The sequence below is a fragment of the Hippocampus guttulatus genome, chromosome 7 (assembly GCF_054856545.1).
Source record: "Hippocampus guttulatus isolate MCC_2025c chromosome 7, RoL_Hgut_1.0, whole genome shotgun sequence".
Taxonomy (NCBI): domain Eukaryota; kingdom Metazoa; phylum Chordata; class Actinopteri; order Syngnathiformes; family Syngnathidae; genus Hippocampus; species Hippocampus guttulatus.
In genome coordinates this window covers 6,062,878-6,077,711 of record NC_141267.1, presented here as the reverse complement: position 1 = coordinate 6,077,711, position 14,834 = coordinate 6,062,878, and the positions used below count along the sequence as shown (strand labels likewise).

The window sequence follows — 14,834 nt, the reverse complement described above, 5'->3', positions numbered from 1 at the left end:
AAGAAAAAATAAAAGGCAGAATTTGTGATGGTCTAGCAACTGTGGTTTGAGGTAGAGTGTGTGCTATCATTAGGTGACCCTGTCTTCTTGACAGCTGCAACCCGATTTTACATCTCCTTAGTTGCCCATGACACTCATAATGAGCTGCAGTGACGATCGGCTGACTGCCACCCCACCTCAGCTGCGGTCAAAGGCATTTATTGCCCAATTCGACTCATTCGCTAATAACAACACACATGCCAGTTTAGGACAAATATGTGAAGGTTGGGAGGCTTCACGACATATAATAAATGACAATAATAAAGTACAACTATCCTTCAAATAAGATTTCAGCTTCTCTTGTGCAATTCTAATAGAAACTAACAATACTCAGGTGGGGGTTTTTTTCCTTGCTTGTGTTGCCATAATTGGGCCATGTCGGAAAAATAAGATAAGATAAGAAAACCTTCATTTGTCTCATAATGGAGAAATTCCCAATTACAGCAGCAAAATTATGAAACAGAATTGAGTCATTTTAGGTCTTACGATGCATTAAAATTGATAGTTATTGAAAAGCCTCTTTCATTGTGCTCAAACCTGAGGGCGCTTCACTGCCATTGGCTCTTCATTTGGCCACAGTGAAAGTGGCACCAATATAAATAAATAAACAAATAAATAGATAAATCGCAGGCTTGGCCATGATATGATGTGAATGATTACTCATCTCCACTGCAGTGTGTTTTTAGAGGCCCTTTTTTTTTTTTAAACGGACATGAAGATTCAGCTACTTACGTCGGCCGTCCCGCTAGAGGCGTAGGCAGCGGATCTGGAAAAGAGGACAAAGGGATAGTTGACCCCAGGGTAAATATTATCATAACCACATTTGTTTCTGTGTTAGCTGCCAGCTACATGCAAGAATAGGTCGAGTGTTGTTAAGTGGAGCCAGATCCCCTCCAGGAAAAGCCGAATCAGAAAGAAAGTTAAATTATACCAAGATGGTTAAACACAGCTCATAAAATGTTTTCAATGTGATGTAGGAAAGTGATTCCCTTTTTAGTGTGGCGACTGCTCAGCTGCCACAGGCACGAACTCTAACAAGTTTTCTTGAGTACATGCTTACCAAATTTGACGAAGAGCACGCCTGTGGTAGACACTGTGCCCTGGGTGTTGGTAGCTACACACTGGAAGTAGCCAGTGTCTGTGGTGTCCAGATTGCGAATGCGAAGACGTGACCCATATGGTGTGGACCGGAACGAAACCCGTCGTGGCTCCTGTACCACAGGCGCGTCATTCTTTAGCCAGCGCACCGTCGGCGGTGGGTTGCCTGACACGCGACAGAACAGTTCAGCTGTTTGGCCCAGAGAGGTGGTGATGTTGTTCATCGGAGTTTCAAGACGGATGAAAGATAGCCCTGAAAGACAGGAATGCAAAACGACGTAAGGGACTAACATCAAAGAGGTGAGCACAGCTTTTCACAATATGTAAGGAGAGCCAGGTGATGGGTCAGGTGAAGAAAAAATATGAGCATAATATCTATCCATCATCCATCCATCCATCAGTCAGTCCGCTGGAGCCCTTTTCCTCACTAATGCTGGAGGCGTGCTGGAGTCCAACCCAGCATTATTTGTGTGAATGTTCTAAGCGAACATGTTTTTCTTCTTTCAACTACTACTTCTACATTTCTCGACTGATTCGAATTATTCCAACTTTAACATATTTGAAAAATGTACGCCTTGAGGGGGATTACGTTTCTCATTTCAAACATTCATAGTTTTCCCACGAGTCCACAGTTTTCTCCCAATAATTCTCCATTTTCAATGACACGTTCAAAAATTCATTCCCATTCGAAATGCAAAATGTTCAGTTCATTCAATTCACCTTGGGATCAGTTTTTAACATTCCCACAATTCCCAAGTCGCAAAAATTCAAAATTCAAACATATTGCATATTTTCACCAGCAAGATTCCATCTTTGGGATATTCAAAATTATTCGCTTCTCTTTGACACCCATGCCATTTAATCTGATATATTTCACCCGCAAATTTTTATTTCAACATTTTACGGTTAAGTCTGTTTTTCACCCCGGAATTTCCATTAATTTCCATTGAGACATTAAAAATGTCATTTTAATTCTATATTCAAAATGTTTAGCTCATTAAATTCATTTTGGGAATGATTTTCAACATTGCAACAATTCCCACATAGGAACAATCCAAAAATTCTCATCAACATGTTGCACATTTTGCACCATTATAGTTTTTGCTTGTTCCACTGTTTTTCTTCCTTGAACTACTTGTACACTTATGTACGGCTTATGGTCCGGAAATTACGGTAGTTAAAAAAAAACAAAAAAATATATACAAGGGCTGAGCCAGTGTCAGAGATTTTCTCGGACAAAGTTAAAGAAATGACTCGGCACACAGGAAAATTGTCTTCAATATCGGCGGGAGCGGATCTCTGAGAGCGAACGACGGTAGTTGCCCCAATGATCACACTCTCAGCTCCCTCTCTGCCGGTTCGAACATTTATTGCAAAATACAAGAAAAACACTGCCCCCGAGATTTGCATACCGCGCCCCCCGGTCCGGCCCCTCGGTAGTGATCTGATCTACCCGAATACACAAGTCACAGACTTTGCTGATGACAAATGTCCACCTGGGCGCGACAGCTGTTCCCAAACTGTCTTTTGGTATTCAACAACTCTTTGTTCCCAATTTGTTTATTCCCACTCTGTGATTGAATCTAGCCTTCTTCCATCTGTTCGCCCCCCTTGCTTTGATGTGATTACTCAAGAAAAGGCCCTCCGCCCAAACGGCCGACACATCTGCCCTGAGTATGTCCAGACATGCCCAAAATAACTGAAACTTTAAACATGATACAATTTTGTTCATAGATTTCTCTATCAGCCGGGTACTAATTTTAGACGAGTATCCATTTCGGATGAGGCTTTATTGCCGTGTGCGCGCATGAAACAAGTACAGCTCATCATTGTCCGTATTTGTGCTGAAGGAAATTCCTCAATGGGTTACTACTTTGGTATTCACTCTTCACTCTGTGATTGGCCAGTTACACCCAGTGACAACATCTCCTTCGACAGACTTGCTGGAGCAAGAGGAGCCGTGCCTTATGGCCTTCTCAAGCTACACGATTTGTCGTTCATGACCTGTCGCGCTGACAGACTACCGGAGAAGTATCGTTCTGTGTCTTTGACAGGGGGAGATGTCATACTACAAGTCCATCACCAACCAGATCCCGCCCAGTCGAAGCGTGCTTCCATCAATATTCAGTCGACCAGGGCATATCTGTCAGGGAGGCGGGACAAGCAGCTGTCAAAGTCATGTCGATGGAGGCCTTGTGTGCATATACGTTGTTTCTCTGCTCCCAATAGGCAAAAAGAAAAAAAGAAAAAAAAACAAAGGAAAAAATGGACCAGTTCGTGGATAGTGGTGAGAGGGCAGTATGGACTGCCTATTATCCAAAAATGACACCACATTTTGCGAATCAGTTAGAAACTCTGCAGTTAGCAAATGTCGCATGATTTGAAATGCTATGTACACTTTCCAATATTTCTCCTTTTGTTCAAGTCACTTTTTAAAGACTGCACACCACATTGTGATTGTATGCGCCGCGCCCAGTCTCTCGTCACAAGTAGGAGGGCACTATCTTCTCATTGGTCACTGTAGAAGAACCAAACGGAGGACAATGTAGGACATGTCAAACCATGCAGCAAGATGAACACAAATTTTTACATGTCAGACTTTTGTCGTCGTGGTCGTGAAACGTCCCAGAAGCAAGACAACCAATAGTTGATTATGTCGCACTACAAGGGCAACAATGCATCAAGACAACTCAAAATTGGCTACAAGACACTACGTTTGTGACACATCTGCCATACATTTGTGTAGTCTGATGTCGGCATTACACTTCCACACAAGACAGTGATTGACGACCACTCTGGACTTGCTTGACCTGACTCCAGCTCACACTGCTCAAAGCAGTACTCAGTTTTCCGCAGCTCACCTCTATTTCGGTTCGTTTGATATTTAAAGTTAGTGCAGGTTGATTGGAAGCTCTAAATTGTCCCTAGGTGTGAGTGTGGGCGTGGATGGTTGTTCGTCTCTGTGTGCCCTGCGATTGGCTGGCAACTGATTCAGGGTGTCCCCCGCCTACTGCCCGAAGACGGCTGGGATAGGCTCCAGCACCCCCCGCGACCCTGGTGAGGATCATGGATGGATGGATGGTAGTCTCGCTTGGTAACGGATGCAAATGGCAACATTGGCAATTTCAGCCCACCTCATTTCTGGTAATCCCCACCCACTTCCAGTTGATGTCCTGCCCACTCGTCCAGATACATACACAGTACAGATAATTTAGATGGGTGAACAGGAAGATACAGATAGTGGTGTACTCACCCGACTAACCACATATCCGTTTCTGTCATCTTTTGTTTACACCGGCCAATTGGATAAAAATTACTATACATTGGCGGCATGATGGTCTACTTGTTCGCACGTCGGCCTCACAGTGCAAAGGTGCAGGGTTCAATTCCAGCTATGAACTTTGCAGGATTTGCATGCCTGCGCGAGTTTTCTCCGGGTACTCCGGTTTCCTCCCAGGTTCCAAAAAACATGCATGGCAGGTTATTTGGGCACCACAAATTGTCCCTAGATGTGATTGTGAGCGCGCATGGTTGTTTATCTATGTGTGCCTTGCGATTGGCTCGCAACCAACTCAGGGTGTACCCCGCCGAATGCCCGAAGACGGCTGGGATAGGCGCCAGCATGTCCGCGACCCATGTGAGGATAAGCCGATTAGAAAATAGACGGATGGATAACTACATTTAATTTTGGGTAAAAGCAACTTTGCCATACCACAGAAAATGCTTACGCATTTCAATACATTTCCTCCCCTGCAGAATAACATTTGAAATAATTACAAACAGTAACATAATCAGGGTAAAAAGATTACAAAACTAAACAAGTTCTTAAATAGAAACGAGGATTTAATGAACTGCGGTTTCAATTCTAGGTTGCCTTGCCTTTCTAACCCCCATTGTTGAGACATGGCTATCCATTCTGTACAACCTCCCAAATGAATTTACATTTTATCATCTCACTCTGCCTTGATTATCCGTTTGGAGGGCTTTTTAAATTAAACACAGGACACTTGAGCTTGTGTCAGTGCTTTCGTCTAAGTATGTGTGTATATGTCTGTAGCCATCCCAAAAAGTGTCAAAGAGTCCTTGAGCAAGAAAATCAACCCCTCGTTACTCCTGATGAACTGATTTTTTGGCAGCCTCCTTGTGGGTGTGAGGTGCTGGCAAGACTGATAGCGGATTCTAAAGCTAGTTATTTTTGGCAAACTCTCTGAGAGCGAGCAAAGAACTTGTCAACTGCACATTGTGTCCAGATGAAAAGTGCAAGAGCTCATTTATTTACTCCAGCTCTTCTTGAAATAACAATGTGGGCTCGGGGAGGATAGGAAAAAGATGATGCCGGAGACAGATGACAGAGAAATTCTTGGGATGTGGAGAGAGGAAATCTAATCACATAATTAAGTTCATGAAATACCAAATATTTACATGTTTAAAAACAATATAGACCAGGGGTGTCAAACTCGTTTTAGCTCAGCGTTCATATGTTGCCCCTCAGGCTTTTTCTATGTAAATATGTTCATGGTTGTAAATAATACTGTTAAAAATATTGCGTTGTTAAAAGTGACTACTAGTCATTTTGAACGGATAATCAAGGATTTATTGACATTTAAGGAAAAGTATTGCCGCTAGACGTACCTACGGATTGCGACGACGTAATTGCCGGTTTTTGCTGCCGTACTTCTGGGTTGTTCGTTTTCTCAAAGCAAAGAAAATTGCTGGACTCATGGAGCAGTCTGGAAAGTTGATCTAATCATCCACTTTAGATTAAAGTTCTATTTTATTATATTATATACACATGCGTGTAGACATTAATTTGAATTGAATTGTTATAATATAGAACTCATTGTACTTGTGCATGTGCTCTACAGTGTGTGCAAAGAGCGACTTTAGCTTTGTAATGACAGGTTTCACTCCATTCCTGTGAAGACAATTAAACACATTGAAACTGAACTCCGGGGGCTTCATTTGTGGTCTATATCGGTGTCACCAACACCTCAGTTGAAACCACGACAGTGAAAAGGCATCATTCAAAGAGTCATCACCGGTCAAAATGTCATCCAGTAACAAGTCTGTTTGCAATTCCAGGACCTGACATTCATTTGAATACGCGGTAAGCGCTGCTCAAGCGAAAGCAGAAGCTGCTAAAGTGAGAGTCTCATATGCTACACAAGAAGCACAGTCGAAGGTGGAACAAAAAAAGCACAAAGTGAGTTGGAAAAGGTCAAAATAGATGTGAAAATGAAGCGATTAACATTACATAGGGAAGCTGATGCTGCCGTAACCGAAGCACAAGTGCTTGAGGAAGCAGAAGCAATCCAAGAGGAGACTGGAACTAGAAATACAACAACACATTTGTAACATGGCATCCGCCCGATGCAAACAAATTGGAGCGATCACTAATCAGCTCTGAACCGACGCTTCCAAAGGACAATGTTGCTGCTATAGATAATAACGGGATACCCAAGCAGGCTGGAAATACCCAAAGTTGGACAACCAAATTGCCAGCTTTCCATTCACACCTCACTGTACTACCCCAGCCACCATCTCATATTCAGCGGCACTATTTGCTCACATATGGCACGGTGGGATCGTATTACTTCAGGCCTTTATCAGTTTAACAAGAGACCAGAGAGTTATTGATTATCGATGATCGCATGAAAGTCCAAGTATATGGCAACTCCCGTCCTGCTGTAGTTGGTTACGGACTACGCAGGGCCATCAGCGCAATGCAAATCCACTTAGCCTTGATTTTGTGTCATGACTGTTAAGAGCTTGTGCACATCCTCGAGACTCTGTTCAGTGATGTACTGGAACATCAATGTGCCCAGTTTAACATTTTCATCAATCAGAAAGAGGCATTTTTTTTCTTTAAAAAAAAAAACTTGCAATCAAGCAAATCACAAAGCTCAATATCAGGACAACTGGAGTCATTTCAGATTTTTTTTTACTCCGGATATTCACCTTCATAAATTGCAGACACAGCAAACTCAAAGGGGATTCAGTGTAAACTTCACAACCAAAATCATGTTTTAGTTATGTTGCTTCTAGCAGATGCAATCATGTTCATATTTCACAGATTATTATTCCTTGTGAAAGTGATTTGTTGCGAGGGAGAATTTGAGGAGCACAGGCCTTTGTCTGAAAACCTCGCTGCATTAAAAAAAATAAAACATATTTGCTAACAAGGAAAATAGACCCATCTGGAAGATCTGAATGACAAACTGTCTTGCTTGCCCCAATGGAGTTGTCACTGCAGTCAAGGATGGATTAACCAGAGATAGACTATTATGTTTTTCTGAGGGATGCTCCCGATTTTTGGAAATTAAAGGAGGTGGAATTACACCCACCCCCACCAAAAAACCAAAACCCGAACACTATTCTGTTCATGTTTATTTAACAACTTTCCAGATTTGCAAAATGTCGCGTTTGTATTACATATGTATTTATTTATTTCCTCTTGGACATCTTGGTTTTCAAATTCTAACAAAAAGTTTAGGGGTCATTTGCATGTCTTCAAATATGAAACAAAAACAAATCAATAGCTCCCTCTAGTTTTCCACAGTAAACAAAGTTTTCCGCAATTCCGAAGTAACCGAACTGTTCATCTTTCACTTATCTTTAATTTGATTTCAAACAAAAGGTGCCAAGAGATCCCAGAATCAGCAACATCTATTATTCATGTAATTGAATCTTTAAATAAATGATTACCTGAAGTTTACATAATTTTAAATTGATCTCTTATCGGCTGTCAGATTTTTAAAAAAGGCAGACAAACAACAGGATCACAGACACGAGCGCTTATTTTATTCTTCATCTTATCAGTAGAGTTGATGGAATAATGAACAGTCTTCTCTCAGTGGCTGACGACTAACAATGAAGCAGTGACAAGCTGAAGGAAGGTTAAGTGCACCAAAAATTGATGTGAGCAATGTTAAGAGGAGAAAGAGAAGAAAAACGTCCAACCAGTGTCAATGCAACAAAGCCGCTCTGGAGGCAATTGTCTTGCGGCGAGTGTTGCGGTATTCGACATCAGGTTCACTGTGAATTCCAAACCGTTTTTCTGTACCCTTTCCTCTTCATGTGGCGGCCAACTCAATGGTGTCCTGTCATCGACCCGCATTTTCTCACAGAGGTTTTGTGCAATCACACACTGACGAGCAGCAGCATGTGTATAAACAAGACAACCCACACAACGCCACCACAATGCACACAAGCTATTCATATTCCTAACTAGACACATCGCATGAGGACATTTTTCCTTGACCAGAAAGATTGCATTCAACATGTGAAGCATCATGGGTGAAGAGCGCTTCGCAGGTCGCCCTCAGCGAGGGGCCGACCGAGAAACCCGAGCGGCTGCGCAGCTAACTAAACACGCTGCGAGGACTCGGCTACGTAGCGCTGCTAGCGATGGCGAAAGGTGAATTTCATTAAAGTTGACTCGCTCTCCAACTGCGTGATGACAGAAAGGAATAAGTGCCTGAAAAAAAGGAAAGGGAAGCCCGAAAAAAAAGAGGAACTTTGTAAACTATCAACACCCCTAATTACATCCCAGTATTGCTGAGCCCAATAATGAGCCTCTTTCAGCATAACTTCCTGCTTCTGATGCATACTGATAAAGTCGCGCTACCTGCATGCTGTCGTCTTGGTCAATCTAAACCATTCCCCCCCTGAAGACAAAACAGGTGGTGCAATCACCATCCATCCATCAGATAAGGAGCAGATGTTGCTTATGAGGCCGAACTCAAAATGACACACACAAATACACTAGTTTCACCACATGCCTGCACACAATCTGTGTTTGCTAAAGCATTTCATGTGGCTGTGTGGAAAACAAAAAAAAACAACGTCATCTGTCATACCGATTCTCATCATTTTTATGTTTGAACTAGCCCTGATGTTTAACCTTATTGCCTTAACCTCCCAAGCCACGTGTCAAGCCAAACTACAACGTTGCCTGTGTGTTGAGCAAAATCTCACCCTGTCCGGAGCATCTGTTCTGGGACGGATGTTGGGGTTCATTTGGCCCCCGCAAGAGTGGAATTAAACAAACCAGACCAAATGATAGAGCAAAATAAGGTCAAATTCAATTATGCTGAGGGCCTTCCAATTTGGGGCATCTTCGTGGGTGATATAGCGGATGTCGGCTTGCTGAGTCCCATAGGACAACGCTGAGAACAGATTGACCAGATAATGCTGAGCAGCACCGTTAAAAAAAAAACATTCCCAAAAGTTTTAGATCTTACTCCTGCAGTATTGAAATGGAATCAATTTCAAATGACCCTTCCATCAAGTTTCTATGTGACGGCACACTATGTACCAGCTTGTAAACATCATTCGGAAATAAGAAAGTCAACTGTGTGTTGCGGATACGACTAGCTGAAGAAGTTGGCCCAGTGAAACAGCAGTGCTGTTATTTTGCTTCCTGCTGATCAACAAGTGGTTGTGTAAGTTGTGACTTCACTCGCCCCGTTGTTCGTATTGCTACCGTGATAGTCCCCCTTCTTCTCTCCAGTGTGGTTCACCGGGATGTCGAAAGTGAGCGGCTCTTCATCCATGTTGATGATGTGGTTGGGCGGGATGTGTCTGTCGGCAATCTATTTGTTTGTATCTTAAAATGAAAAGTATGCTTATCCCACATCAACTGCAGTAGCCCAAGAGGGTATGTAGCAATGTGAGGATTGGTTGGGAGAACAGTTGGTCATGGAAGTCAAGTGAGGCAGTCAGAGTGGCAGAATATCCATCCATCCATCCATCCATTTTCCGAACCGCTTGATCCTCAACTAGGGTCGCGGGGGGTGCTGGAGCCTATCCCAGCCGTCTTCGGGCAGTAGGCGGGGGACACCCTGAATCAGTTGCCAGCCAATCGCAGGGCACACAGAGACGAACACCCATCCACGCCCACACTCACACCTAGGGACAATTTAGAGCGTCCAATCAACCTGCCATGCATGTTTTTGGAATGTGGGAGGAAACCGGAGCACCCGGAGAAAACCCACGCAGGCCCGGGGAGAACATGCAAACTCCACACAGGGAGGCCGGAGCTGGAATCGAACCCGGTACCTCTGCACTGTGAAGCCGACATGCTAACCACTGGACTACCGGGCCGGAGTGGCAGAATAAAAGATTAAAATCTGCAAGAAAGCCTCTTTATTTAATGTAACGCAGAACATTACACTTTTTACTGTAGCAAGAGCAGAGGATGGCCAGTTTTTCCTTGTAATCTGCCAGGTGCGGCTGCACTACGGTCATCCTTGCCCGGATGGATAGACGGCACCGTTTCATTAAACAAAAGCACCGAGCACCATGGATTCGTTGATCTTGAATTCTCTCGCGGCGACTCGATTCCCATGGTCCTCCACGAAACTGATAGCTTGGCGTTTAAACTATGCTTCGTAAACGCGCCTCTTCGAAGGTGCCGTTTTCGGGAGGTCCTGAGCCAAACTTATTGTTGTTTAGTAAAATGCCCATCCCGGCACTTTTTACACATAGCGGGGCCATGCCTTTAGTGTCCTCGTTCATGCTCACCCTTCCTACTTTAATATCCGCATGCTGTCCTCAGTTACGTCCGCCTTTCCTCGATATAAGCAACGGTCCAACATTAGCCTGTCAAGCGGGCCCGTCATCAAAGTCACTCAACAGCATTCACAGATTTTGGAACAGGGTGCATACAGAAGGCGACCCGCATTATTAGACGGCCCGTATTTTTTGGAGAAAATCTCACACGTATGTGCGTCTTATGGTCGTGAAAATACGGTACCTAAATACATAAAAAAAGCACACGATGATCGATACATTTGAGGCTCCACTTGCAGCTTCAGTCCAAAACAAAAGGCAAAGTGGGTCATTGGAAATTAGGGATGCACCTGTGTCTATGGCCACGTGTTGAGTAGGTTAGTGTGTAATTTGTTCCATCAGTTATCGCGGCTGTACTGGAACAGTGCCTTTTGTTTGAACTGCTGCAGGTTGCCATTCATTTGTCAACACCTCATTGACTGCAATCTCAGAAAACACAAACGCCGTGTGTTAAGTGCATCTGGTGTCTGTAAACAGCCAATAGATTAGAATTTACCGTATGGTTCGAGATGTAGATAAAGACTGGATGCTTAAATGTAAAACGTGTGTGTTTGTTTACCATCAGCAGAAGTGTTCCATGAAGGGGCTGCTACCACGCTGGGGTCTTGGGCGAAGTCAGATCCTATAAGCACAGTTGGAGGTTTCGATTAGCATTTTTAGCGCATTATTTCAATTATACAAACAACCATTTGTAAAGGTTATATTTTCATTTCTTAAAAAAAAAAGAAGTTTTTAATATACACTATGATCCCCGAATGGAAATGACATTTTCACTCTGTTGTAATTTTATTTATTTTTGCATGCATTAACGGAGACACAAACAACCAATTCACACACTGAGCTTTATCCCCCAAGCTAGGTGTTTTAATCGAGATAGTTCCATGGATGTTTTCCCATGCCAGAGGAAAATCGTGGTCGTTCAAGTTGTACAAATGTATACTTCATGAAAGTGTCTTACAACAGATCAGATTTTTTCTTCCAGCTTTGATTCATGTTTTTTCTTGAGAAATGAAAATAATATTTTCTGCCACAACCTAATATCTCTCCTTTTATTATTTATAATTTTATCTGTGGTTTTATTGTTCTTGTTTTGGTTGTAAAGTGTCCTTGAGTGTCTTGAAAGGCGCTTAGAAATGAAATTTATTATTATTATTATTATAATGTGACACGACAACCAAAACAACAAAACTCTGATACCGTACATAGTAGGTTGTATCAACTGTACTTTCGGGATAACGAAAAGCAGCAACTGTATAATCTTTGTGAGATTTTAGAAACATTGGAGTCAAAAGACAGTACTTAAAATGATCAGAAAAAAAAATAAAAACAATGTTCTTGAAATTTAACTTGCCGCCTGACTGTCCTCCGACGGAACTTTGAGCAAAAGTTTCAATATGTAAGAGAGATGCCATCAGTGAACCATGTGGCCTTAATGCCGCGTTATTACCATCCGACGACAGAGCGGCCCCCCTCTGCTTTTCATTACAGATGAGGGGCACAGAAAATGGGACACATAAAGGGATTCCTGACAATCGGGAAGGGAAGAAAAACCCTTTGGAGGACCTTCAAGGAGGGCACATGGAAAAAAAAAGCATGATAAAAGCAGTTCTTTCGGAGGGTATAATCTGGTCAATTTGATGGATAAATACAACCGTGTGCCCTGAACAAAAAGATAAACGCCCTTCTCCATAAACACTAAATCAAATGTTACAGACGCCAACTGAGTGAAACATTTGACTTCCTCGTACCAGTATTTCTTCTGTGGGAGCATCCACAGAGTCAGAGGCTGTGACAAGAGAGTCAAACAGGAGCAAACCAGACGAGGCATGCTAATGGGGTGATAAGATGTTGTTTCACAAGTGCTGCATCAGGATGCTAAAGACTGTGGGGTGGTGCTTGTGAAATGAGCTGTGTTAATGAGAAGCATGAAGGCCAACACATATTAGTTAGCAAATCATGGCAGCAAGCGCTCGACAAGCAACAACGTTACTAATTTCCATACTATAAATCGTGTGGGCCTTGATTATTAAAAGACTGATTTTGTTCGAGTCACCAAAATCCAGATGCAGATGCAAACGGCACAATTCTTTGAAGTGCAACATGAGCGCTGGGGAAGAAAAAACAACACTATAAGCCATTGCATCCTACATTTTTCACAATGATAAACTGCCGTTCTATATTACTGCAAGAGACAACCACGATAATACAAACTCTAATCGAACCCGAACATTATAATCGCTATAAAGTGAAAAAAAAAATATATATATATATTGTCTATATCAGTGGTTCTTAACCTTGTTAGAGGTACCGAATCCAACAAATTCATATGCACATTCACCAAACCCTTTATTAGTGAAAAATAACAATGATTTTTTTTTTTACAAATTCAAAACATTAAAAAAAACACATTTATGAAAAATAAAAGTAAATGAAATTACATGGCATAAGTTTAGTTTTTTTTTAAAAATTGTATGACGTACTATCACGACAGTCACACGTTGACTGAACAAACTAAATTTCCCGGAGCACTGATTGGACAAGCAATGTCATGTGATCATCTTCAGCCAGCGATGGCCAAGCGGGCGTCATAACTAATTGACATCTTGAGTCAGGTGTGTCTTAACCTCCATGGCAGAGGGTCCGTCGAACCCCTCAGACTAATTCACCGAACCCCTAGGGTTCGATCGAACCCAGGTTAAGAACCACTGGTCTATATATATAAAGATCTCTGCAAGTGTCACTAATTTCATAGCTCTTAAGTGGGAGGGTCGCACTACACCAGGTTTACTGGTTGTGTGATATTTTTCACAACAGCAAAGTCAAAATTTGAAAAGATCAATGTATTTAATTGTGAATTGTGACTGAGAGTTGCTAATGTTTCCCAAACTTTATTATACGAAGACACATATTTGACAAGAAAAAAATATCGATAGGAACACCACTGAACAAAAATGTCACAAAAGCGGATACATCGGTAATTATTGTACCTTCGATCCAAGGGCTTGCTTGCCCAGTGGGCAAGATATGCAGATGCTAAGGGTGTTGTTGACTCTAGGGTGCGCTAAAAATCTGCTGAAAATTCACCTTCAATATATATTCAAACTAATTATTACGAATCATTCTTAATCTCAAGTTGAAAGGAAATAGTAAATTGAAATTGATATCAACAATTAAATGAGTGAAGAGGAGCGAGGTGAATTAATTTGAAATCAGCGATCTTTCTGAGGCATAGCGTCGGCTTATGCAATGTGCGTCACCGGTAATGAATTAACTCTTGAGTGCCCACCTCAGTGGCTGTATATTTCTAAATTTATGATGGTAGTAGTTCCACTTTTTTATTTTTATGAAAGAATACATCATATTAAAAAGAGCAATAAAAACGGGGAAATACATTCATCAATGTTAAAGTGAAAATGAAAAAAAAAACCCTGACAGTCATTTGTTGCGGAGATAAGTGAAACAAGAATAAATCGAAGGCTGTCAATAGAAATTAAATTAAAAAAAGTTGTTGTTTCTGTTACTCAGTATACATATTTACAATAAAGGTTTTGTCTCATTTGAGTACATTTTTCTCAATGTCCGAGATCGAATTCAAATGTAAAGGCACTTCCTTCACTTTATTGCCAGTGACTGATGTAAAAAAAAAATCAAACTTCCTCATGAACTGTCAAACTACTGAATGTTAAAATAAAAATAGACAAAACAAAGGTATTGCTTGATCATTGAATAAAATCCTGAAAAAAGTCTTCTGGGGATAAATGAATCTCTTTCAAGTGGGGAAGCTGCGCATATTTCTAATAATTTGACAAGTAACCCTGAACATGGAATAGTTAACATAGATTAAAATTTGGTTTTCTCCGGGTATTATGATTTCCTCCCACATTCCAAAACATGCGTGGCAGGTTAAAGAGACACTCTAAATTGTCCCCAGGTGTGATTGCGAGCACGAACGGTTGTTCGTCTACGTGTGCCTTTCAATTGGCTGGTAACTAGTTCAGGGTGTCCCCCGCCTACTGCCCAAAGACGGCTGGGATAGGCTCCAGTCTCTCCTCACCCTTGTGAGGATAGAGCGGATCAGAAAATGGATGGATGGATTATTCAAATTTAAAGCGATACTTTGTGTT

General features: G+C 41.9%; 1 protein-coding gene across 1 annotated transcript in view; it reads right to left on the bottom strand.

The window, feature by feature from the left end:
• Nucleotides 1-14,834, bottom strand: part of ror1 (receptor tyrosine kinase-like orphan receptor 1) — a 152,621-nt gene that overhangs the window by 45,506 nt on the left and 92,281 nt on the right. The window contains exons 2-4 of the mRNA XM_086116137.1: nt 11,270-11,332; nt 1,100-1,390; nt 772-805 (exon numbers count right to left, since the gene is read on the bottom strand). Coding sequence (XP_085972263.1) covers nt 772-805; nt 1,100-1,390; nt 11,270-11,332 — 388 coding nt within the window. The remainder of the gene's footprint in view (nt 1-771; nt 806-1,099; nt 1,391-11,269; nt 11,333-14,834) is intronic.